Consider the following 26,027-nt stretch of genomic DNA (forward strand, 5'->3'; position numbering starts at 1 on the left):
TCCTCTGACGCCAACCTACTCTCTGTACCTCCATCTCGTCTCCTTCACCACAAAGCCCTCGCCCACGTCCTCCCTCTGGCCTGGAACTCCCTTCCCCTTCATATCTGACATTCCGCCACTCTCCCCTCCTTCAAAGGCCTATTAATCGATCAATTAATCAACGGTATCGACTCAGTGCTCACGATGTGCAGAGCGCTGCCCCAAGTGCTGAGGATCCAAGGGCATAGGGTACGCGGCGGGGTGGGGGGGTGGGGGGCCGGGGAAAAGAGGGCTTCGTTGTGGAAGGTCTCATGGAGGAGATGTATTTTTAACTGTTCTGCCGGTTCTCTTCTATTATTCCCTCCTAAGCACTCGCACTCTTACTGTTAGCCCGTTGAATCGAGGGCTAGGCCTGCCCCGCCGGGGGTCCAGCTAGAGAAGCCCGCCCTGCCGGAGTTTGGCTAGAGAGGCCATCCTGCCAGGGTCGAGCTAGCGAGGCCTGACCTGCCGGGGTCCAGCCAGCAAGGCCCGTCCTGCCGGGGCTCAAGCCAGCAAGGCCCGCCCTGCAGGTTCCAGCTAAAGAGGCCCGCCTTGCCGGGATCCAGCTAGCGAGGCCCTCTGGCTCCTCCCCGAGGGGCCCTGCCCGCAGCTTTAAGCTTTTCACTCTCTCCTCCGGAGAGAAAATCAGCTGGTACTTCAGAAATGCATTTCCCGCCTCGTATCCGTCCCGGAACCTAACACAACTTCTAATTCAAAACATTGCTGGGGGGGGGGGGGGGGGATAAGAGAGGAGTGGCGCAGGCTCAGTGGGAGAAAAGAAACGGACAGAAAAATGACTCAGCGCCCCTTGGAGAGAGGGGTCCACGGGAATGGCCGGAGACAGTGGGTCGGTTCAACGCAGGAGGTCCGCGCGGGACGGCCAACCCTTAGGTTTGGGGCAGGAGGCTCCCCCGCCTCCCCCGACCCTCTCTGTTCTCCTCCGGCCCTTTGCCGGGAGTAAAGGCTACTGCGTGTGGAGGGGAGAGACAGGAGGTGGAGCGGACAGCCTTCGAAGTTCCCCGTGGGTTGAGCCGGAACGGAGATGGCGGCCGCACGGGACGGGGGGCACCGGAGACTTCAACTAGGATCAGCTACGAGGCAGTCTGTAGAGTGGGTGGGCAGGCGGCGGGTCAGCCTCATGCTGGCCCGTCCCCATCCCCCCCCGCCCCCACCCCCATTCTCACAATTCTCACAGGGAGTTTGAGCCAGAGGTTTCCAGAAGTTTGGGGGGGAGGGGGTCGGAGAAGGTTGGGACTGTGTGTACACGGGTGTGCATAAGGCGGGAAAGGAGTACATCTTCTTTTGTATCCCGCAAAGATGACCGGCCTCCAAGTCTGCCCCTGCTTACTATCTCTGGAAAGCATCTCCGTGTCCACCTCTAAACCTCGAGCTAAGTGAACTCCCTCCAGGGTAGGAATCCGGCTCTAGCTTTAACGAGGTTCGGACTCCTCGGCTGTCTGTGGTTCCCGTTCTTGCCCGTGTTCTGAGGAGACCCAAAATGATGGTCTCTAAAAGAATCCTTTCTGGCGCTCGGGACCTAAACCAAGCAACTCTGTGGAGCGGGGTCTGAACCAAAGGCTCTCTTTTCCCGTTACCAACTGAACTAGCTGAAAGACACAAGGAATCTGCAGGGAATTTAAGGTTTCGGTTTCTCTCCTCTCTAGCCGACCGTTTGCCCCCCTTCGGTTTTCCATCTGCTCAGCTTCTCCCAGATGGCTGTCTGCTTTCTTCAGAGCCCCCTTCTCCGCCCCTCCGCTCCAGAGGGGTTGCCTCCACTCCCCCGGACCTCCGTGCGGCTTCCTTCAGGGATCTAGGGCCCGGCGAATGGGGCGACGGAGGAGAAGAGAAGAGAAAGGGGAGAGACGGCGCAGACGCGAGGCGGAAACGTCGGAAAATCAGCGTCGCCTCTTCTGCTTGGCTCGAACCCGGGCTAAGACTGTTTTCCCAGTTTAGGTCCCTCAGTCTGGGAGGCAGGGAAAATCTGGAAACCGTTCGAGAGGGAAGAATCGTAACGGTTCGGGTCGAGAGAAGCCAGGGCGAGGCAGGAAGGCGGACGGCACGATTCAGAGGCCCGCAACTCGGCTTTCATTTATCTGACCGGGAGAACGTCGACCTGGACCGACTCTTCATCTGGGAGCCCCTCCCCTGGGACGACGGACCTCGGGGGAGATTCGAGGAAAAGGGGGGCGGGGGAGATTAAGGTGTCCGGAAGATCTGGGGAGGGAGATGGAAGGGCCGGGGGAGGAACCGGGGTGGGAGGAAGGCGCCGAGGGGGCGCGGACGGTAGGCCGGACACCCATCTCCGACCTCACGGAATGAGAAACCCCCTCTGTGGGGACCGAAATAAAATCTGGGGCACGGCCCCCCCCCCCCCCACCGACGAAACCGCCGGCCCCAGGCCAAATGCGGGGTTCATTTCCTCTTCTCCACAAGAGGCCCCGGCGCCGCCACTCACACCCCGCAGAAAGAGTCCCCGCCGGCCGCTCCGAACACCGGTCACTTTCCCGACGGTCAGTGGCCGGACACCGGCCTCGAGGGGGTGCCCCGCCCTGCGCCGGGGACCAGGTCTCGTGTCTCCCGCCCCGTCCTCACCTGCCCCGGTCCCCGGCCTCGTGCCTCCCGCCCCCACCTGCTCCCACCTGCCCAGGCCCCCCCCCCCCACCCCCGCCTCGTGCCTCCTGCCCCCACGTGACCCCGACCCCACCCTTCCGGATCAGACCCCGCCCCTTTGGGTCTCGGCCCCGCCCCTTCCTAATCGGGCCCATACCACGTGACCCTGGTCCCGCCTCCTCGCGTCCAGGCCCCGCCCCTTCTGATCAGACTCCCCCACCCCAAGTGGGCCCCGCCCCTCGCGCCCAGTCCCCGCCCCCTTCGACCCGGGCCCCGCCCCTTCCGCTCAGACCCCGCCCCCTCGCGTGACTCTGACCCCGCCCCTCGCGCCCAGACCCCGCCCCCTTTTTTAATCGGGGCCCGCCCACGTGACTCTGCCCCGCCCCCTTCGACTCAGACCCCGCCCGCGTGACCCCGGCCACGCCCCTTCCGCACGGGCCCCGCCCGCGTGCCTCTGACTCCGCCCCCTGGCGGCCGGGCCCCGCCCCGCCCGCGTGCGGGCCCCCCCCTCCCCCGCGGCCCCTGGCGCCCCCCGCCCCCCGCCCCCCGCCTTCCTCCCGCGCGTCCTGGGCCGGGCGGGACTCACCTGTCCGGCGAAGGCCGCCGCCCCCGCCCCGTCCTTCTCCTCCTCCGCCGCCGCCGCCGCCGCCCGCACGGCGCCGAGGAGGCAGCAGAGCGCCGGCAGCCGGCAGAGCGCCGGCAGCCGGCGGCCCCCGCCCCGAGCCCGGGCCCTCCGCATGGCGGCGGCGGCGGCGGCGGGGCCGGGCCGGGGAGCGTTGCCTCCTCCTCCTCCTCCTCCTCCTCCTCCGGCTCCGACTCCGGCTCCTCCCGCTGCAGCCGCTGCGGACCCGCCAAGTCACGGCGCCGCGGACGCGCGCTCCGCCCGCGCGCGCGCGCCCCCGACGCCGGCGCGCCCCCGCGCCACGGCCGCCCCTCCCCCCCCCCGACCCCCCGCCCCCCGCGCCCGACCCGCCTCGGCCCGCGAGGGCCTCGCGCGCGCGGGGGGGGCGGGGGGGAGGGGAGCGCGCGGGGGCGCGCGGGGCGGGGAGAGGAGGGAGGGGGAGGAGGAGGAGGAGGAGGAGGAGGAGGAGGAGGGGACACACTCGGGGGCGCCTGAGGAGACACGCGGGGGGACCCGGGAGGGATGGATGAGGGGACACTCGGGGGGAAACGGGGGCACATGAGGAGACACGAGGGGGGAAGAAGAGGGGGCGGATGAGGGGACACTCAGAGGGAGCGGGGTTGGCTGAGGAGACACTCGGGGGGGAAGAAAAGGCGGCTGAGGGGACATTCATGGGGAAGAGGGTTTGGCTGAGGGGACACTCGGGGGGGAAGAAGAGGGGGCGGATGAGGGGACACTCAGAGGGGGCGGGGTTGGCTGAGGAGACACTCGGGGGGGAAGAAGAGGGGGCGGATGAGGGGACACTCGGGGGGGGCGGGGTTGGCTGAGGAGACACTCGGGGGGGAAGAAGAGGGGGCAGATGAGGGGACACTCGGGGAGAAGAGGGGGCGGCTGAGGGGACACTCAGAGGGAGCGGGGTTGGCTGAGGAGACACTCGGGGGGAAGAAGAGGGGGCGGATGAGGACACACTCACGGGGAAGAGGGTTTGGCTGAGGGGACACTCGGGGAAGAAGAGGGGGCGGATGAGGGGACACTCGGGGAGAAGAGGGGGCACATGAGGAGACACTCGGGGGGAAGAAGAGGGGGCGGATGAGGAGACAGGGGAGAAGAGGGGGCGGATGAGGGGACACTCGGGGAGAAGAGGGGGCGGATGAGGAGACACTCACGGGGAAGAGGGTTTGGCTGAGGGGACACTCGGGGAAGAAGAGGGGGTGGATGAGGGGACACTCGGGGAGAAGAGGGGGCGGATGAGGACACACTCACGGGGAAGAGGGTTTGGCTGAGGGGACACTCGGGGAAGAAGAGGGGGTGGATGAGGGGACACTCGGGGAGAAGAGGGGGCGGATGAGGAGACACTCAGAGGGAGCGGGGTTGGCTGAGGAGACACTCGGGGGGAAGAGGGGGCGGATGAGGACACACTCAAGGGGAGCGGGGGCGGTCGAGGAGACACTCGGGGGGAGCCGGGGTTGGCTGGGGAGACACTCAGGGAGGGTTTGGCTGAGGGGACACCCGGGGAAGCCCCTCAAGGGGAGGCGTCTGAGGAGCCAGGGTGGGTGGGGGCCGGTGGAGGTGAGGAAAGGCTGTAGGGCGGGGCCGGGATTCCGAGGGGCCTGGGAATCCCGGGGCATCACGAGGGGCATCACGAGGGGGAAGAGGGGCGAGGCCCAGGACCGGCCGGACCCCTCAGGACCCAGTTTGGGGGGGTCAGATCCCGGGCGAGCCCCCTTCCCGCCGACCCGGCACGCGCGCAGAGGCCACCGGCGGCCCGGGATCGTCTCCGTTGATTGCTACGCCCCGCTAGCCCGGCGCTCGGCTTGGTGCCGGCCGCCCCGGAAGCGCTCAGTAAATAGGAGGGAATGAACGAAGGCTGAGGCCGCGGTTCCCCGCCTCGTCCAGGCGGGGATGGAGGCAGCGGGCCTCGGGGCCCGCCGTCCCCGCCTTCACGCCCCAGAGCCCGCAAGTCGGCAAATCTTCCTCCGGGCCCGCTTCGAACGTGGGGCCGGTCCTTGTCGAACGTGGGGCCGGTCCTTGTCCTTGTCCCATCCGGCGAGGGATGGGAATCGGGTAAAAAGTCCACGTCCAGAGAGTGAAGGGAAAGGATGGCGCTTTCCTTGGCACTGAGGGAAGACGCTCTGCTGAGCGCCGGGCGTCCAGGCCCCGGCTGAGGCCCCGGGATAATGATAATCGTGTTGGTGTTCGTTAAGCGCTTACTATGCGCCGAGCGCTGTTCTAAGCGCCGGGGGAGATACAGCAGCGTGGCTCAGTGGAAAGAGCCCGGGCTTCGGAGTCAGAGGTCACGAGTTCGACTCCCGGCTCCGCCACCTGGCAGCTGTGTGACTGGGCAAGTCACTTCTCTGTGCCTCAGTTCCCTCCTCTGGAAAATGGGGATTGAAAGCGTGGGAGCCCCACGGGGGACCACCTGATGACCCTGGATCTCCCCCAGCGCTTAGAACGGTGCTCGGCACCTAGTAAGCGCTTAACTAACACCGACACGATAATTTTATTTTTTATTTTACAGGGTCATCGGGGGGTCCCCCGTGAGGCTCACAGCTAGTCCCCATTTTACAGATGAGGTCACTGAGGCAGGGTGTTAAATGAGAGAAAGGGAGCGAGCGCTGGGCACGGACGCTTAAAAGGAGAACAGAGACCGTGAGGGGGACGTGGGTTTCTAGGTCACCGGAGAAAGTCGGCAGTCCTAAAATAATAATAATTATGACATTGGTTAAGCGCTTACTCTGTGCCAAGCACCGTTCCAAGCGCTGGGGGGCTACAAGGTCACCAGGTGGTCCCCCGTGGGGCTCCCAGTCTTCATCCCCATTCGACAGGTGAGGTGCCGGAGGCACCGAGAAGTGAAGTGACTTGCCCAAGGTCACCCAGCTGGCAAGGGGCGGAGCGGAGATTAGAACCCAGGACCTCTGACTCCCAAGCCCGGGCCCTTTCTCTGTGCCTCAGTTCCCTCATCTGTCAAATGGGGATGAAGCCTGGGAGCCTCACGTGGGACCACCTGATGACCCTGGATCTCCCCCAGCGCTTAGAACGGTGCTCGGCACCCAGTCAGCGCTTAACACCAACCAGCATTATTATTATTATTATTATTATTATTATTATTGTATTATTGTTCTAGGGACCTCAACGGGCCTAACCTGCAGAGGGAGGGACGGGGGGCGGTTCTGGACCAGCAGAGTTTCCTTCTTCCGCCCTCGGAACAGGGCCTGCCCAGCTGACAATGGGAGCGGGGCTAAGGCGATCATTTTGGGCAGGTTTGAGGGATGTGGGGTGAGATTTGGGGCTCCGGCCAGCACTCCGCACCTCCCTCCCCACCCCCCACCCCACCGCGATGGACCTGCGAGTGGGAGAGTCTCCGCCCGCAGTGGTTCGGCTCTGGCTGCGGCCTGGGAGAGAGGAGGAGGAGGAAGAGCGGGCCCCTTCACACATCACCCCTGTGCAGATGGTCTCTCCCTCCAGTCCTCGGGCAGAAAGACTGTCCCTAGGGAGGGAGAGGACTACGTCCTGCATGGAAAAACCCTTCTGGAAGGGGGCGGAGCAAAGTAAGCGGTGCCAAATAAATGGCGCTTGGGTGGAGAGGGAGATGCGGGCCGGGCCGTGAGAGAGCTAGGTTCGGGCAACAGGCGACTCGGCAAGAAATAGGGCCCCTGTCCCCCTCCGAAGCATCACCGTCGAGCGGCCCGATGGCAGGCCGAGCCTCGGGGGCGCTGGGTCCCCGCGTCATCACTTCTGCCAGTGGTGGCTTCCTGGGGAACCTTGGGCCCAATGACTTGGCTGCTCTCACCTCTGATTTCTCAGCGGTAAAATGATGATAACCTCTCCAGCTCTCAGTTTACCTGTGTCACACAGGGCCGGTTCCCGTCCCTCCTCAGCTCCCAGAGGTGCTGGGAGGACACACGATACAATAAACGAGAAAGCGCTTTGAGTTCGGGGGAAGGAGGTTTCCCTACAAAGACAAAACTAAAGGGAAAAGTCCCCCCGAGACCCACCCGTTGTTCCCGACGCAACTCGGGGCCCGCTCGTTGGCAACGGCGGCTCCCTCGGGCCGAGTGACCTGCACCATCGGCTGGGCCCTGGTCCCGCGTCTTTCACAGTCGACGAAACGGAGGCCCACAGAGGTTCGTCCCCGTTTTGCGGACATCTCGGATCACAAAGTTCCCTTTTCAGGCGTGGAAAATGCGCAGTTGAGGGAAGGGCTGCAAGTGGCTTTAAAGCACTCAATCATCTTGTCCCCCTCAACCTCCTCCTTTGTCCTACTGCACTTTGCTCGCGCACTTTGCTCCTCTAAAGCTGATTTACTCACCGTACCTCAAACTCGCCCATCGCAGTGCTGACCTCTCGCCCACGTTCTGCCTCTGGCCTAGAAGGCCTCCTCGCCCCCTTTCGTATCCGGCAATTGCCCGCTCCACCTTCAAAGCCTTAGTGAAGGCACATCTCCTCCAAGAGGCCCTCCCTGACCAAGCCCCCATTTCCTTTTGTTCCCCCCACACCCTTCTGCGTCTCTCTGATTTGCTCCTTTTATTCCCCCCTCCCTCAGCCCCATAACTTTTATGTGAAGAGCCGTAACTTACTTACTGATATTGATTTCCATCTTCCCCTTTAGCTTACGAGCTCGTTGGGGCCAGGGAACATCTACCAATTCTGTTATATTGTACTTTCCCAAACGCTTAGGACGGTGCCCTGCACACGGTAGGCACTCAAGAAATACAGTTGACGGACTGATTGATCGCAGTCCTTGCCGTTTCTAGAGCGGGGCACTGGATTCGAGCCCAGCTCCGACTGCTGGATAGCTCCTAGCGCTCTGCCTTCCTGCTTCAAGTCAGGGCCACCAGCCCTTCCTGCAACTGCACATTTTCCACGCCCGAAAAAGGGAACTTTGTGATCCCAGATGTCTGCAAAATGGGGATGAACTTCTCCGGGCCTCCTTTTCGTCGTCTGCGAAATGGAGATTAAACACCCGTCGCCCCCCCCTACTTGGGCCGTGAGCCCCAGTGGCACTGGGACTGTAACCGATCGACTTGCATCTACTCCTGAGCTTTGAACGGTGCCTGACCCCTAGTAAGGACATAACAACTGCGATAAGGACAATAAAAGAAAAACACAGATTTGAGAAAGCTGGGCCGAAGAGAGATGCCTTCGTTTGAGACCAAAAAGGAAACGTAGCCTTGAAGAGGAGAGAGATCCAGGAAGATCTGGGCTATCACCATCTGGCACAAGCCAAGGAAAGCGAAAATGAAAAATACAGCGCAAAATGCTTAGCTGCCAATGGTGATCATGTAAACGAGGATAAGCCCCCAACCTCGGAAAAGAGAGGAGAGAGACAGACACCGATATACAGAGAGACAGAGATGCAGGGCGAAAAAGGAGAGGCAGGGACGGAAAAAGAGAATCAGAGAAAGAGACTGACAAAGAGACATAATGTTGGTATTTGTTAAGCGCTTACTATGGGCAGAGCGCTGTTCTAAGCGCCGGGGTAGATAGAGGGTAATCAGATTGTCCCACGTGAGGCTCCCAGTTAATCCCCATTTTACAGAGGAGGTCACTGAGGCACAGAGAAGTGAAGTGACTCGCCCACAGTCACACAGCTGACAAGTGGCAGAGCCGGGAGTCGAACCCATGACCTCTGACTCCCAAGCCCGGGCTCTTTGCACTGAGCCAAGCTGCTTCCCGAGACATGGAGAGAGATGAGACTGATAAAGACTGCGGGAGAAGGAAAGATGCTTGTGTATTCACCAACACCTCCACACTGGCCCCTCTCTCCCTTGGCCTCCCCGGGGTCTGCCCCCTTTTCAGGAAATGGAGTGGGCCCTGGGGAGCGCTTGCAACATCAATAATAATAGGGGTATTTCTGACGTACGTATTCCGTGCCAAGCACTGTAGTAAGCGCTATGGTCGATGCGAGATAATCAGGTCAGACACGGTTCTTGGGACAATGGGGCTTCAGTCCCCATTTTACAAAGGAGGGAAGTGACTTGTCCAAGGTCACACGGCAGACAGGTGACAGTCAGGATAGGAACCCAGGTCCGTCTGACTCCTGGGCCCATGTTCTTTCCATTAGACCATCCTACCGACCGATCGACTGATTCCTTCCAGATCTTTCTGACTGCTGGCAGCCAGTGCTGCGGTCGGCCAGAGCCCGGGCATTCATCAGTGAAATCTGGGGCTGGGGCTTACACTGAATTTTGAAAGCTTCCCTTCAAGTCTAGGAGCCTGGCACAGCCCTGCTTTGGCGAAAAGGAACAAAAACTTATCAGCAAAGAACAGAAGAACCTAACTCCCCTCCCTGGACGGAGGGCGGAGGCTCCCACCGCTCCGTCACGGACGGAAGACGGAGGCTCCCGCCGCTCCTCCACGGACAGAGGACGGAGGCTCCCGCCGCTCCTCCACGGACAGAGGACGAAGGCTCCCTGCACACCTCTCTGGACAGAGAATGGAGGCTCCATCGCTCCTCCACGGACCCAAGACAGAGGCTCCCACCACTCCCCCACTGACAAAGGACGAAAGCTCCCACCGTGCCTCCACAGACGGAGCCCCAAGGCTCCGGCCACGCCTCCACGGACAAAGGCTCCCACCACCCCTCCACGGACGGAGAATGGAGGCTCCCGCCACCCCCTCCAAGGACAGAGGACGGAGGGTCCCACCAACCCTCCGGGGACATACAACCCGAGGTAAGAGCGGAGAGGTGAGTGGATGCCATTTGGGGGGAGGGTGCTCTAAGGGACAGAGCAGCTCTGACTCCCCCTTGCTGGCGCTGACCAGTCGCGGAATTTTCCCCTTTCTGGGAAGCGTCATCTAGGGAGGTGTGTCTGCTTCCCTCAAGACGTGAGAAGTAGGGGTGAAGGAGCGGCAGTGAAGCGCAGCGGGAGAGATGCATGGGCCAACCAAGAGCGGTCCAGGTATAGCGATTAGGCCACGGGCCGAGTGACGGGCCCCGCTGCCGTACCCCTGGGGCTGGGGGCTCCCACCTCTCCCCCGCTGCTCCCCCCCACCCAATTAAAATGTAAAGGTGATAGACTCCAAACAAAAGGAAATATTTCTTACACAACAGGTGGCAAACATATGCAAGTCGGCACCGCGGGAGATCACGAGACGGGAACCCTGTCACTACCAAAGGGTCTGGATACATTCAAGAACTCGCGAGCCATCGCGGGTTAGAGGGTGAGGTAGAGCCGCGTCCCACGGGGGTTCCCCGCCCGGCAGGAGGGCTGACGAGGAGGGCGGCCGGCACCCTGACCCGCACGCATCCTGCCGCTACTGTCGGAGACAGAATCCCGGGCCGCACCGACTCCCGAACGCGCCCAAGGTCGGACCGCCGGTCTTCTTAGGAAGCAGAGAGGGTGGAAGAGAGGAGCAGGTTGGGGAGGTGCTCTCTCCCCGCCCACCGCGCCTCCCTTTCCCGGCGCGGACACGGCGACAGATGCACAGTGCAAGTCTCTCCGTTTATTTTAACGTCTCCTCCGCCTCCTCCTCCCGCCCAGGCCTTTCCCGGCATTGGTAGGAGACGCCTTCAACCCTAGGAGGAGGTGGGAATTCCGGTGCTGGACAGTGAGGCCTGGGCCCGCGACTGGAGCGGTCACGATGGGGGCTCGGCGGAGCCGCCTCTTCGCTGCTGCCGCTGCTGCTCCTGCTGCCGTTCGGAGCCCGGGGCCGAGGGGCGGCGGGGGCCTCCTGGCTGGAAGGGCCGATCCCCGGCCCGAACCCGCCTGGGCCTCTGAACGCATAGAAGGTGATTTCGTGAGCAGGGAGGGGATCTCTTGGCTCACCCGATCTGCCCTGGCCTGGGCAGGGGTGAGGAGTGAGCTCGGAGGCAGAGGGGACTAACTTCTCCTTCCTCCTCCGGTGCACAAGAAGATTCCCACGGCCACGCCGGAGACAATGAAGATACCCACCACGATGCCCATGACCAGCGGCGTAAAGGAACGTGCGCCCTCCCTCTCTATACGGCACGGCGGGAGGAGTGGGGGGGGTCCAGGGGAGAGAGAGAGAGAGAGAGAGAGAGAGAGAGAGAGAGAAGTAAGTCTGGGGAAGGCGGGGCGACGGGGCCAGCCCAGAGGAGACCCTCTTGGGGAGCCCAAACCTGAGGGAGGAGATTTGGGGGTCGGACGGTTGGAGGTGGGGACGGGGGACGCCGAACCTGAGGGATGCGGGCTGAGAGTCGGTCGGTCGGAGGTGGAGTCCGAAGCTGAGCGAGGCGGTGGGGAAGTCTGATGTTCAGAGGCTGTGGCGGGGAGGGAAGACAAAGCTGAGGGAAGCGGTCTGGGGGGGTCAGATGGTCGGAGGGGGAACCCGACGCCGAAGGAGGCGGTCTAGGGGGTCAGACCAAAGTAGGCGAGAGGGGAAGCCGAAGCTGAGGGAGGTAGTTTTGGGGAGTCAGATGGTTGCCGGTGGGGGGGGGGGGGGGGGGCAGCGGGGAGGCCGAAGCTGAGGGAGGCGGCGCGGGAGGCGGATGTGCGGAGGTCAGGGTCGGGGGGAGAGGCCGAAGCTGAGGGCGGCGGTCTGGGAGTCAGCCGGTTGGAGGTGGAGGCAGGGAGAGAAGGGTCCAGCTGGAGCAGAAGGGCCAGGGGGTCGGTCCAGGGGAGAGAAGACGTGAGGTAGGCAGCCTGCCCTATTCACCTCATCCTCAGTCCCCCAACACTTACGTTCACACCCGTAATTTAATTATTTACATCGACGCCGGTCTCCCCCTCTGGCTTGCAAGCCTCTTGTGGGCAGAGAACGTGTCTACCAACTCTGTTATACTGTAATCTCTAAAGCGCTTAGTGCAGTGCTCCGCACACAGCAGGCGCTCAATAAACACCATTAATTGATCGGTCGCCCGGGCTCGGGGCTCAGATCCTCAGGTGAGGGACGAGCCCATCTGCCAGGATGAGAATCGGCCAGACCTGAGTGTGACCCAGCCAGGACAGGCCCCCTCCTCCCGCCCGGTCCGACTGGATCGGGAAAAACCGCCTTCCCCCCCTCTGGCCCGACCCCACCCCGGGCCGCCGGGTCCCGCCGGGCTCCAACCCCACCCCCGGATGCGGGATCCTTGCCCCGCTCATACCGAGATGGGGCGCTTTCCGCTTCAAGTAGTTGACGCAGGTGACCCGGAGGAAGTGCTGCAGTTCGTACCGAGTTCGGTTGTAGCCGTTGAGCTGTCTGAGGGTGAAGGCGGCCAGGTCGCCCCGCCACTCGCTGTCCCAGAGGGCCGGGGTTGGGCGGAAGCGGAACGAGGCGCTTGCGTTCAGGGACACCTCGTAGTAGGTGTGGGCCGCAGAGCCCCTGCCCGGCAGCTCGCAGCCCAGGGAGGTGGTCAGCGTCAACGGGACTGGGGGCGAGAGGGCCGGTGGTTAGGGCGCTCCCAGCCAGGGGCCGACGGGCAGCGCGGAGGGGGTCCCGGGCCCACCCGGGGTCCCCGGGGGGACTCCTCGTGCGGCCGCCTTCGGCCCCGGCCCGCTGGCAGCCCCGACATGGGGGTCTCCGAACTGCTCCTGCCTCAGGGGGCTCCCTCCCCGGGCATCCTGCTCCTCCCCCACCGACCTCGAGCCCACCCCTGCAGGCCCGACTGCCCCTCGCCCCCCCATCCCGTGACCCCGACCCCCTCGCCCCTCTGGCAGACTCCCCACCCACGGACTCACAGGACAGGCCCCTCTCTCGGCTGATGAGCTCTACCAGATGCTTGAAGTCCTCCAGGTAGGCTTTCAGGTCCTTCAGGGTCTCAGCCCAGATCTCGGGTGGCTCCGGGGACTCCAGCTGCCGGACGGTGGGAGGGAGGCCGCCCTCCTCCATCTCGTGAGTGACCGTGTCCCCGAGCGTGGCGTTGCCCCAGAACCGCACCACGGAAGCATTGAGGAAATGGGACACGTGGAACATGGCAAAGCGATGAGGCCCTGGGGAGCGGGGAGATTAAAGGTCAGATGCGAGAGGGGAGGGTTAAGCCGGGAGCCAGAGCCGGGGCCAGACCCGAGGAGGTGGGGGGTCGGGCTTGACGTCCGGCGCCGGGCTCATCCGTGGGAAGATGGGGCCCGGAAGGGGCGGGGGTCGGATCCAGGAGTCCGCCGTCCCACGGCAGGGGACAAATGGAGGAAAATTTCAAGAGCAGGAGAGGGGAACTGGATTCGGCCCGCCCGCCAGTCGGCCCCGAGGGCCCAAGAGCCGTAGAACGGCGTGAAGAAGGTTACAGAGGAAGAAGAAGACGGTCCTCGGCCTCGACCGGCCAACAATCTAACGGGGGAGGCGGGTAGACCCCGATGGACGGACAGCCGCGCGGGAGAGACAGACACAGGAAGCGAAAGGAACCCCACGGAATCAAACCGTCTGTCCACCTCCATCACTATCATCATCAGAGAGGCAGCGTGGCTCAGTGGAAAGAGCCCGGGCTTGGGAGTCAGAGGTCATGGGTTCGAATCCCCACTCTGCCCCTTGTCAGCTGTGTGACTGTGGGCAAGTCACTTCCCTGGGCCTCAGTTCCCCCGTCTGTAAAATGGAGATGAAGACTGTGAGCCTCACGTGGGACCACCTCATTCCCCTGTATCTACCCCAGCGCTTAGAACAGTGCTCTGCACGTAGTAAGTGCTTAACAAATGCCAACATCGTCATCATTATTATCAATGGTACTTACTGAGCGCTTACTTTGTGCGGAGCACCGTACTAAGGGCTCGGGAGAGCGCGGCCGGCTTCGTGGCTGGGTCCGGTCCGCTCGGGATGGCCTCACCGGAGCCTGGGGGCTCTGGATCAAACCAGTTTCTCTCCGTACTGGAGATTCCCTACCCCCTCGCCCCCCTCCACACAGACGCACACAAACACGGATACTCTTTCAACCCCTCACCCGGGGGTCAGTCAGTTGTAGGGCACGTGGAAGAGCTGAGGAGACTCGGGGGAAGGTCCACGGTGGCTCCTCTTACCCAAAATGAGGCGGTCGGAGCTGATCCGGAGCCTTCCCGTCGCCCGGGAACGTTATCTAACCTCGCGTTCCCTGCCGCCGTCCTCTCCTGGTGCCCCTTTATATTTGCACTCTCTCTCCACCAAAGCCACGGCCCCGCAGCACTGGTGTCCCTAGCCATAATTCATTTTAATCTGCGTCTCCCCCTCTCCACCGTCAGCTCCTCGTGGGCGAGGGACGAGTCTGCCACCGCTGCCGTATCAGAGCCCGGCTTGGGAGTCGGAGGTCGTGGGTTCTGATCCCCGCTCCGCCACGTATCAGCTGTGTGACTTTGGGCGAGTCGCTTCATTTCTCTGTGCCTCAGTTCCCTCATCTGTAAATGGGGATGAAGACCGTGAGCCCCACCTGATGACCCTGTATCTACCCCAGCGCTCAAGAACAGTGCTTGGCACATAGTAAGCACTTAACAGATGCCATCATCATTATTATTAAGTACTTGGTACACTGCTCTAACCACAGTAAGTGCTTCATAAACACCACTGACTGATTAAACAGCGTGGCTCAGTTGAAAGAGCCCTGGCTTGGGTGTCAGAGGTCACGGGTTCTAATCCTGGCTCCGCCGCTTGACAGCAGTGTGACTTTGGGCAAATCACTTCACTGGGCCTCAGTGACCTCATCTGTATATGGGGATGAAGACTGTGCGCCCCACGTGGGACCACCTGATTACCTCGTATCCGCCCAGCGCTTAGAACAGTGCTTGGCACCTAGTAAGCGCTTGATAAATGCCATTCTTCTTCTTCTTATTTTCTTCTTATTATTCCTCCCCCGATTAGACTGTAAGCCCGTCAAAGGGCAGGGACTGTCTCTGTTACCGATTTGTCCATTCCAAGCGCTTAGTACAGTGCTCTGCACAGAGTAAGCACTCAATAAATACTATTGAATGAATGAATGATTTGGTTCGTCGGGCATCCCAAAATTGTTTTGTTTTGCTGTCTCCCGCTTTTAGACTGCGAGCCCTCTGTTGGGCCGGGCTTGCCCCTATCTGATGTCCATTCCCAGCATATAGAACAGTGCTTTGCACATAGCAAGCGCTTAACAAATACCATTATTATTATAATTTGGGGCATCCCAAATTTGTTTTGTTTTGTTGTCTTCCCCTTTTAGGCTGAAAGCCCATTGTTGGGCAAGGATTGTCCCTATCTGTTGTCCATTCCCAGCGCTCAGACCAGTGCTTTGCACATAGCAAGCGCTTAACCAATACCATTATCATTATAAATTGGGGGTCGGGCGTCCCCAACTTTTGTTGTCTCCCCCTTTTAGGCTGCAAGCGCATTGTTGGGCAAAGACTGTCCCTTCCTGTTGTCCGTTCCCAGCGCTCAGACCAGTGCTTTGCACAAAGCAAGCGCTTAACAAATACCATTATTATTATTTGGGACATCGGGCGTCCCAAATTTGTTTTGTCGTCTCCCCCTTTGAGGCTGCGAGCCCATTGCTGGGCCAGGATTGTCCCTATCTGTTGTCCATTCCCAGCGCTTAGAAGAGTGCTTTGCACATAGCAAGCGCTTAACAAATACCATTATTATTATAATTTGGGACGTCGGGCGTCCCAAATTTGTTTTGTTGTCTCCCCCTTTTAGGCTGCGAGCCCATTGCTGGGCAAGGACTGTCCCTTTCTGTTGTCCGTTCCCAGCGCTCAGACCAGTGCTGTGCACATAGCAAGCGTTTAACAAATACCATTATTATTATAATTTGGGAGGTCGGGCGTCCCAAATTTGTTTTGTTTTGTTGTCTCCCCCTTTTAGGCTGCGAGCCCATTGCTGGGCAAGGACTGTCCCTTTCTGTTGTCCGTTCCCAGCGCTCAGAACAGTGCTTTGCACATAGCAAGCGCTTAACAAATACCATTATCGTTATAATTTGGGACGTCGGGCGTCCCCCACTTTTGCTGTCTCCCCCTTTGAGGCTGCGAGCGCATTGCTGAGCAAGGATTGTCCCTGTTATCCGTTCCCAGCGCTTAGAACAGCGCTTTGCACATAGGAAGCGCTCAATACATAGGGGCCCAGGCCGCTGCTCGGGAGGGGAGGCCGAAGCAAGAGGGGACGTACGGGCGCGCGTACGTGATGACGTCAGGGGGCGGGGCCAGGCACCTCCGTGGTTCTATCGGCGGCGGCCACTAGGGGTCGCCCCGCTGCCGCGCGAGAGAGACCCCGGGGTGGGCGGGGCCTGGCGGTGGGCGGGGCCTCGTGATGGGCGGGGCCCGCTTACGTCATTATTAAGAATCATCATAATGTCGGTATTTGTTAAGCGCTTACTAGGTGCCGAGCAATAATAATAATAATACTAATGTTGGTATTTGTTAAGCGCTTACTATGTGCAGAGCACTGTTCTAAGCGCTGGGGGAGACACAGGGGAATCAGGATGTCCCACGTGGGGCTCACAGTCTTCATCCCCCTTTTACAGATGAGGGAACTGAGGCCCAGAGAAGTGAAGTGACTCGCCCCCAGTCACACAGCCGACAGGTGGCAGAGCTGGGATTCGAACTCATGACCTCTGACTCCAAAGCCCGGGCTCTTTCCACTGAGCCACGCCTCTCCTCTGGGCCTGCTCCTCCCCAGAGCACTGTTCTAAGCGCTGGGGGAGACAGAGGGGGATCAGGTTGTCCCACGTGGGGCTCCCAGTCTTCATCCCCATTTGACAGATGAGGTCACTGAGGCACCACCGAGAAGTGAAGTGACTTGCCCACAGTCACGCAGCTGTCAGGTGGCCGAGCCGGGATTCGAACCCAGGACCTCTGACTCCAAAGCCCGTGCTCTTTCCACTGAGCCACGCTGCTCAGTAATAATAATAATCATAATGACGATGATGACGATGAAGATGATGGTGGTGATGATGATGATGGTGGTGATGATGATGGTATTTGTTAAGCGCTTACTCTGTGCCGGGCACTGTTCTAAGCGCTGGGGGAGATCCAGGGTCATCAGATTGTCCCGCGTGGGACTCCCAGTCTTCATCCCCATTTTCCAGATGAGGTCACTGAGGCCCAGAGAATAATAATAATCATAATAATATTGGTATTTGCTAAGCGCTTACTATGTGCAGAGCGCTGTTCTAAGCCCTGGGGGAGATCCAGGGTCATCAGGTGGTCCCACGTGGGACTCCCAGTCTTCATCCCCATTTTTCAGATGAGGTCACTGAGGCCCAGAGAATAATAATAATCATAATAATGTTGGTATTTGCTAAGCGCTTACTATGTGCAGAGCGCTGTTCTAAGCTCTGGGGGAGATCCAGGGTCATCAGGTTGTCCCGCGTGGGACTCTCAGTCTTCATCCCCATTTTCCAGATGAGGTCACTGAGGCCCAGGGAATAATAATAATAATACTAATAATGTTGGTATTTGTTAAGCACTTACTATGTGCAGAGCACTGTCCTAAGCACTGGGGGAGATACAGGGTCATCAGGTTGTCCCACGTGAGGCTCACAGTCTTCATCCCCATTTTACAGATGAGGGAACTGAGGCACAGAGAAGTGAAGTGATTTGCCCACAGGCACACAGCTGACAAGTGGCAGAGCTGGGACTCGAACCCATGCCCTCTGACTCCCAAGCCCGGGCTCTTTCTAGTGAGCCACGCTGCTTCTCGTTAATTATTATCGTATTTGATAAGTGCAGAGAAACAGCGTGGCTCAGTGGAAAGAGCCCGGGCTTGGGAGTCAGAGGTCATGGGTCCGAATCCCTGTTCTGCCGCTTGTCAGCTGGGTGTCTGTGGGCAAGTCACTTAATTTCTCTGTGCCTCAGTTCCCTCATCTGTCAAATGGGGATGAAGACTGTGAGCCTCACGTGGGACAACCTGATGACCCTGTATCTCCCCCAGAGCTTAGAACAGTGCTCTGCAAAGAGTAAGCACTTAACAAATACCAACATTATTATTATTATGTGCAAAAGCAACTTTCTAAGCTCTGGGGTGGATACAAGGTAATGAGGCGGTCCCTACGTCGGGCTCCCACTCTTCATCCCCATTTTCCAGAGGAGGGAACCGAGGCCCAGAGACGTGAAGTGACCGACCCACAGTCACACAGCCTGATGGGGGCGGGGGCTGGCGGGGGCGGGGCGGGCGATGTGGCCGGGACCTGATAATAATGTTGGTATTTAAGCGCTTACTATGTAATAATGTGACATATTAACACGTGTGGCGATGTGGCCGGGTCCTGCTGTGAGCCCGTCGTCGGGCAGGGACGGTCTCTCTCCGTTGCCCAGTTGTCCATTCCGAGCGCTTAGTGCAGTGCTCTGCACAGAGGAAGCGCTCAATAAATACGACTGAATGAACGCCCGGCGGCCGGAGGGATGGGGCCGGGCCGCCGGCCCGGCTGTGTCTCCCGCCCGGCCGGAAGGAATCTGCAGGGAAAAGAGAGGAAGGAAGGGAAGAGGGGGTTTCCTCTCCTCTGCTCCCCGTGAAGGGAAGAATAATAATAATAATAATAATGTTGGTATTTGTTAAGCGCTTACTATGTGCAGAGCACCGTTCTAAGCGCTGGGGTAGACACAGGGTAATCAGGTTGTCCCACGTGAGGCTCACGGTCTTCATCCCCGTTTTCCAGATGAGGTCACTGAGGCCCAGAGAAGTGAAGCGACCTGCCCACAGTCACCCAGCTGACGAGTGGCAGATCCGGGATTCGAACCCATGACCTCTGACTCCCAAGCCCGGGCTCTTTCCACCGAGTCACGCTGCTTCTCAAGAACGAAGTTGAGAGAGTGTGTGTGCCTGTGCGCGCCTCTCATTCATCCGTTCAATCGGATTTATTGGACGCTTACTCCGAGCGGGGCACCGTACTAAGCGCTCGGAAGATACAATTTGGCAACAGAGAGAGAGAGAGAGAAACAATCCCTAATAATAATAATAACGTTGGTATTTGTTAAGCGCTTACTATTCATTCATTCATCCAATAGTATTTATGGAGCGCTTACTATGTGCAGAGCACTGTACTAAGCGCTTGGAATGAACAAGTCGGCAACAGATAGAGACGGTCCCTGCCGTCTGACGGGCTCACGGTCCGATCGGGGGAGACGGACGGATGAGAACGATGGCGATAAATAGAGTCGAGGGGAAGGACATCTCGTAAAAACAACGGCGACTTGATAGAATCGAGGCGATGTACATTTCATTAACAAAATAAATAGGGTAACGAAAATATATACAGTCGAGCGGACGAGTACAGTGCCGTGGGGATGGGAAGGGAGAGGTGGAGGAGCAGAGGGAAAAGGGGAAAAAGAGGGTTTAGCTGCGGAGAGGTAAAGGGGGGGTGGTCGAGGGAGCAGAGGGAGAAGGGGAGCTCAGTCTGGGAAGGCCTCTCGGAGGAGGTGAGTTTTAAGTAGGGTTTTGAAGAGGGGAAGAGAACGGGTTTGGCGGAGGTGAGGAGGGAGGGCGTTCCGGGACCGCGGGAGGACGCGGCCCGGGGGTCGACGGCGGGACGGGCGAGACCGGGGGACGGCGAGGAGGCGGGCGGCGGAGGAGCGGAGCGTGCGGGGTGGGCGGTGGTAAGAGAGAAGGGAGGAGAGGTAGGAAGGGGCAAGGTGACGGAGAGCCTCGAAGCCTAGAGTGAGGAGTTTTTGTTTGGAGCGGAGGTCGATAGGCAACCACTGGAGGTGTTTAAGAAAGGGAGTGACAGGCCCAGAGCGTTTCTGCGGGAAGATGAGCCGGGCAGCGGAGTGAAGAATAGACTGGAGCGGGGTGAGAGAGGAGGAAGGGAGATCAGAGAGCACTATGTGCAGAGCACTGTTCTAAGCGCTGGGGGAGATACAGGGTCATCAGGTTGCCCCCCCCCCCGAGGCTTCCAGTCTTCATCCCCATTTTCCAGATGAGGGAACTGAGGCCCAGAGAAGTGAAGTGACTCGCCCACGGTCACCCCGCTGACAAGTGCCAGAGCCGGGATTCGAACTCCTGACCTCTGACTCCCAAGCCCGGGCTCTTTCCACTGAGCCACGCCGCTTCTCTACAAAATAAACGGGTACGTTCCCTGCCCACAACGAGCTCACGGTCTAGAGGGGGAGACAGACATGAACAGAAATAAATGAGGGACCTGTAGACGAAGCGCTGGGACGCTGGGACGGGGGATGCGGGTCAGGGAGTGGGAGAGGAAAGGAGGGCTTAGTGACTCTGTGTGCGTGTCAGAGTGGGTCAGTGAGTGTGCGTGGTGGGCGTCTGGATCAGTGAACGCGTACCGGTGTGGGGGTTGTGTCGGAGACGGTATGTGTCAGTCTGGTTTGAGGCTTTGGGTCTGGGTGAGTGAACAGGCGTCAGCGTAGAGCTTCCCGTTTTTCCTGGAAGGTGGGAAGGGGCAGGGAGGGAGCGGAGAAGCAGAGGGGCAGAGGTTACAGTGGCTGAGGACTGTGAGGACGGGGCGTGGGGCGGAGGTGCCAACGGGCAGCATGCTAGTGCCCGGCCGGAGGTCTGAGGGAACCAGCGTGGCGCAGTGGAAAGAGCACGGGCTTTGGAGTCAGGGCTCATGAGTTCGAATCCCAGCTCTGCCACTTGTCGGCTGGGTGACTGTGGGCGAGTCACTTCACTTCTCTGTGCCTCAGATCCCTCATCTGTAAAATGGGGATTGAGACTGTGAGCCCCACGTGGGACGACCTGATTCCCCTGTGTTTACCCCAGCGCTTAGAACAGTGCTCTGCACATAGTAAGCGCTTAACAAATACCAACATTATTACTATTAACCCGACCCCGCTAGTGGTCAGCCATGCGCCGGGCGTCCCCGACGCTCTCCACCCGGGCCTGCCCCCTCGTTCCTCCCTCGGATCCTTGGCCCCACACTCGTTTTGGCCTGGCAGGGGAGGAGATCCCTTCCCCGGTCGACCGGGATGGGCCACCCCGCTTAGAAACGCCAGTCTTTCCTCACTGTGGGCCAGGGAGGGGCCGAGGAAGAGGACTCCTAAAATCAGTCCTTCCCCCCGACCCCAAGGACCTTTCCCAATCCCATCCCTTTGGCCACACAGAACTCCCCATCCCAGCCCCCTCACTCCTCAGGGTCTCCCCTTCCACCCTCTTGCCCCGCACCCCAAGAGCCACCCTCAAGGCAGACTGAGCTGAGGCCGGGGTCCCGAGCCCCCCAGAGAGGAGATTAAGCCCGTCGGGCAGAGCGGATCGAAGCAATCCCCCCTCCTCCGAGGACTTCCCCACACAGGGACCCGGGATCGCAGGGGTTAAGGGGAACCCCCACTTACCTGCTCTAGGTTCCCGGCTGCAGAGGGCCCGGCCAAGGAGGAGGACGAGGAGGATCGGGGGGAGACGGAGAGGAAGGCACAGCATGGTCAGCGGGCCGGAGAGGAGGGGTCACGGCCGGGGGTCAGCGACCACCGGGCCAGGCCGGGAGGGGACGGCGGTGGCCGACGGTCCGGATCTGTCGGTGACGATGGGCTCGGGTCCCCGGGTGGAAGCAGAGCGTCCGAGACAGAGACGGAGAGGAGAGCAGCTTGTTGTCCCGCAGCGGGACTGTGGAGGGGAGGAAGAAGGAGAGGACAGATCCCAGAAAGGGGAGGAGAAGGCAGAGGGAGGGTGGGGACTGTTAGTCTGACTTTACCTCATTTCCCACCCAGTGACCAGTCCTCCCGCCCGGGGCCTCCCCTTTCTCCTTCCCACCAAATGTTCCTGTCTAGGCTGAGAGTCCCCGGCTGCCCTGGAGGAGGCCTCTGTGTCCGCCCCCACCGTCCCTCAGGCTCAGACTTCCCGGATGGCCTCCGAGAGACCCCCGTGTCCACACCCGGGAGGAGGGCGGGAGGGGCGTCGCCGGTGGTACCCGAGCCAGCCCTGGGGCCTCCCGGGGGCCGTTGGGGGGGCTCCCCGCTCCTCTCCCCAGACCGTGAGACTCCACACCTGCGGGTTAGGGGGTGAGCGAGCAGAGGGAAGGGCCCTCTCCCCTCTACGGCCATCCTCGTCCGTTCCCGCGGCCCAGGCCCGCCTGCAAAGGGTCTCCCTGGGTCTGGGTGCCGAGGGGTGAGGGGGTGGAGGTGGGGCTTCCATCCTCCGGGGCCGAAGGAGCAGGGAGGCCGCAAAGGAACCGATCCGCTCCCGGGCACTTCTCCTACTTCTGCTCGGGGGTCCCGCCACCCGCATCCCCACCGGCTTCCCCAGCGGGGTAGCGGGGAGGCGGCGGGGGAGGGGAAGTCCTCGGGGAAACCGCAGAGGCTGAATCCTCACACCTTCCCTGTCCCGTGACTGCCCAGTGCTTAGCACACAGTGAGCGCTTAAGACATACTTTTACCCACTCCTCCACCGGCACTCCGTGGAAATGAGGTTACCCAGGCACAGGATGCGGTTGGGGAGGAGGGGGCTGGCGGGGTGAATAATAATAGCGTTGGTATTTGTTAAGCGCTTACTATGTGCAGGGCACCGTTCTAAGCGCTGAGGTAGATTCAGGGTCATCAGGTTGTCCCACGTGAGGCTCACAGTTTATCCCCATTTTACAGATGAGGTAACTGAGGCCCAGAGAAGTGAAGTGACTTGCCCACAGTCACCCAGCTGACAAGTGGCAGAGCCGGGATTTGAACCCATGACCTCTGACTCCCAAGCCCGGGCTCTTTCCACCGAGCCACGTGAAGAGACAAGTTCCACCAATCGATCGGTCATATTTATCGAGCACTTACCGTTTGCGGAGTACTACGTTAAGCACTTGGGAGAGTACAATCCAACAACAATAATAATAGCAATAATTACGGTGTTTGATAGGCGCTTACTATGTGCCAGGCACTGTACTAAGCAGTGGGATAGATACAAATCATCAGATACTATCAGGTAGAGTCCCTGTCCCACACAGGCCTCACCGTCTACATCCCCATTTTACAGGTAAGGGAGCTGAGGCCCAGTGATTTGCCCCAGATCACACTGCCAAGTGGCACGGCGGGATTAGAACCCGGGTCCTAGGACTCTCCCGGTCCATGTTCTTTCCGCTGAGTCACGCTGCTTGCCAATACAACAGACGCCTTCCTGGCCTACAGTGAGGTTACGGTCTAGAGGAGGGGACAGACACCAATATAAATAAATAAATAAATAAATTCCAGATACGGACCCGAGTCCATATGTGGGGCTGGGAGGGGGGATAAATAAAGGGAGCAAGTCAGGGTGCCACAGAAGGGAGGTGAAGAAAAGGAAAAGAGTCACGGAAGGCCTTTTGGAGGAGGTGGGGCTTCAGCAGGGCCTTGGGCTTTAGGACCGTGTTGTCTAACCTTATTTTCCTCTTCCCAAAGCTGTCAGGTTGGGCCCATTTCATTCATTCATTCACTTGCATTTAAGTGAGTGTTTACTGTGTGCAAAGCACTGTGCTTGGCACTTGGGAGAGTGCAAAACAACAATTTACAGACACATTCCCTGCCCACAGGGAGCTCACAGTCTAAAGGGGGAGACGGAGGTGAATATAAATAAATGAATAAAGGTGTAACGTATCCATTAGAGATGTGTACACGGGGGGGGGGGGGGGGGGGGGGGGGGGGGGACGAATAAAGGGAGGAAGTCAGGGTGACGCACAGGGGAGTGGGAGTAAGGGGAAAGGGGGGTTTAGTGGTGGCGAACCTGAAAAAGGCCACAAATCCCAGAAAAAAAGGGCAGCCCGGTCGCGTTCTGCCTTGGGACCCCCTGCCCGCAGGCCCCGATCCTAAACTCCCGCTACCAGCCGAGGAGAGCTCCCTCCCGTTGGCGTCGTGGGGTGGGGTGTGGGACGGGAGAGGGGCTCCAGGCCGAAGCTAAGAGAAGCAGCACGGCGTGGTGGAGAGAGCGTCGGCCTGGGAGTCAGAAGATCACGGGTTCTAATCCCGGCCCTGCCCCTTGCCTGCTGTGTGACGTGGGGCAAGTCTCTCCATTTCTTTGTGCCTCATTTACCTCATCCGTAAAAGGGGGGGTGGGACTGCGAGGCTCACGTCGGGATAGGCTGTGTACCATCTGATTTGCTCGCATTCATTCGTTCAGTAGTATTTATTGAGCGCTTACTATGTCCAGAGCGCTGGACTAAGCGCCGGGAACGGACATTCGGGCAAACAGAGAGAGGCCGTCCCTGCCCAGTGACGAGCTCACGGTCGAAACGGGGGAGACGGACCGCAAAACAGAACAAAACAAAAACAAGACATCATCATCAAGATAGATGGAATCAAGAGGATGTACACCTCCTTAAGAAAATAAATAGGGTAATAAATAGTATAATAATAGTGCCGAGGGGGAGGAGCAGAGGGTGGGGGGGAAGGAAGGGGAAGGGGAGCAGAGGGAAAGGGGGGGGCTCAGTCTGGGAAGGCCTTTTGGAGGAGGGGAGCTCTCAGATCAACCGCAGGGCTCAGTACAGTGCCTGGCACACAATAAGTGGTTAACAAATACCACACTTATAGTGATTATTATTAAAAAGGAAACACATCTGCTTCCTCGCCTTTCAACCCAGGGTACCACGTGGGCGCTTACTGAACTCCCGGTCCGGCACCCCGACGCGCTCCTCCAGGTAAGGCTCCTGCACCCTCCTTCCCTTCGTCTTGTCTTCGGTCGTCCCTGTGCCCTTCCTCCTCTCCGTCATCATCGCCGGTGCAGAGCGTCGGCTCGAGAGCCTGAAAATCAGCTGGCCGGGGAGGGCAGCGAAGACCACAGCAGAGGCCCAGGCCGCCGCCGCCGCCGCCGCCTACGAAGAGCTCCCAGCCCCAATTCCCACCTGCCACCTACCCGTGCCGCGTTCTACCCTGGATTCAATTCAAATCACAATAAGAATGGTACTTATTAAGCGCTTCCTGTGTACCAAGCACTGGACTAAGCGCCGGGGTAGACGCGAGCGAATCGGGTTGGACACGGTCCCTGTCCCACAAGGGGCTCCCGGACTCAATCCCCGTTTTCCAGATAAGGTTAACTGAGGCAGAGAGAAGTCAAGTCGCTCGCCCCAGGGCAGACAAGTGGCAAAGTCAGGATTGGAACCCATGACCTCCTGACTCCCAGGGCCGGGCTCTATCCACTACAGCATGCCGCTCTACCTTGGAGTGTCGGGCCGAGGCTCATCCGTCGTTCTCGACAGGAGACTCCGCGGACCGGGCTCCCTCGGCCGAGCCCACCCCGGACGCCCGCCGGGTACCATCCCGCAGGCCGTGCCGTTCGGTCGTATTTACCGAGCGCTCAACCGTGCGCAGAGCGCTTTCCCGAGCACTTGGGAGAGGACAGCAGAACGATACCCGAACTAGTCCCTACCCACAACAAACTTACAGTCTTTCCAGCGGGGCTCAGTGGAAAGAGCACGGCTCGGGAGTCAGGGGTCATGGGTCCGAATCCCCACCCTGCCACTCGTCACCTGTGTGACTGTGGGCGAGTCACTTCAATAATAATAATGTTGGTATCTGTTAAGCGCTTACTAGGTGCAAAGCACTCTTCTAAGCGCTGGGGTAGACACAGGGAAATCAGGTTGTCCCACGTGGGGCTCGCTGTCTTCATCCCCGTTTTACAGATGAGGGAACTGAGGCCCAGAGAAGTGAAGTGACTCCCCCCCAGTCACCCAGCTGACAAGTGGCGGAGCTGGGATTCGAACTCACGACCTCTGACTCCAAAGCCCCTGCCCTTTCCACTGAGCCACGCCGCTTCACTTCTCCGGGCCTCGGTTCCCTCAACTGTCAGATGGGGATTAAGACCGTGGGCCTCACGGGGGGGGGGGACGGACAATCTGATGACCCTGGATCTCCCCCAGCGCTTAGAAAGGCGCCCTGGCCGTAGTGAGCGCTTAACGGATGCATTATTATTCGAACCCACGACCTCCGACTCCCAAGGCCGGGCTCTTGCCGCTGAGGCCCGGTGTTTCTCCACCTCCCTTCCCGTACCTACCCCCGCGCCGAGGCCGGTGGCGGGCACGTAGTAAGCGCTTCCCCAAGGCCCGTTTGAGGGCGGGACGGGGTGGGGAGGAAGGGGTCGGGGG

The 26,027-nt window shown here is 60.0% G+C and overlaps 2 protein-coding genes across 6 annotated transcripts in view; both read right to left on the reverse strand.

Annotated features, from left to right (window-relative positions):
* The window catches only part of MMP24 (matrix metallopeptidase 24), a 48,754-nt gene extending 41,357 nt beyond the window's left edge, over window positions 1-7,397 (reverse strand). The window contains 2 exon segments of the mRNA XM_029080151.1: window positions 3,215-3,248; window positions 7,246-7,397. Of these exon segments, the coding sequence (XP_028935984.1) occupies window positions 3,215-3,248; window positions 7,246-7,397 (186 nt within the window).
* A 3,279-nt stretch (window positions 7,398-10,676) lies between these two features.
* On the reverse strand, window positions 10,677-26,005 carry PROCR (protein C receptor). 5 transcript variants are annotated; one of them, XM_029079601.1, is made up of 6 exons: window positions 25,937-26,005; window positions 21,334-21,601; window positions 12,874-13,125; window positions 12,300-12,563; window positions 11,391-11,474; window positions 10,677-11,192 (listed from the first exon to the last, which is right to left on the reverse strand). In XM_029079601.1, exons 2-6 carry the CDS (start codon window positions 21,416-21,418, stop codon window positions 11,074-11,076), a joined length of 804 nt encoding a protein of 267 aa, XP_028935434.1. In that variant the 5' UTR covers window positions 21,419-21,601; window positions 25,937-26,005; the 3' UTR covers window positions 10,677-11,073. The 5 variants fall into 5 exon arrangements, with proteins under 5 accessions (XP_028935434.1, XP_028935433.1, XP_028935435.1 ...); XM_029079600.1 differs by lacking the exon at window positions 25,937-26,005 and adding an exon at window positions 24,548-24,910; XM_029079602.1 differs by lacking the exons at window positions 11,391-11,474; window positions 25,937-26,005 and adding an exon at window positions 24,548-24,910.
* Between the last annotated feature and the right edge of the window lie 22 nt (window positions 26,006-26,027).

This window comes from Ornithorhynchus anatinus, chromosome 15, assembly GCF_004115215.2.
Source record: "Ornithorhynchus anatinus isolate Pmale09 chromosome 15, mOrnAna1.pri.v4, whole genome shotgun sequence".
Classification (NCBI taxonomy): Eukaryota; Metazoa; Chordata; class Mammalia; order Monotremata; family Ornithorhynchidae; genus Ornithorhynchus; species Ornithorhynchus anatinus.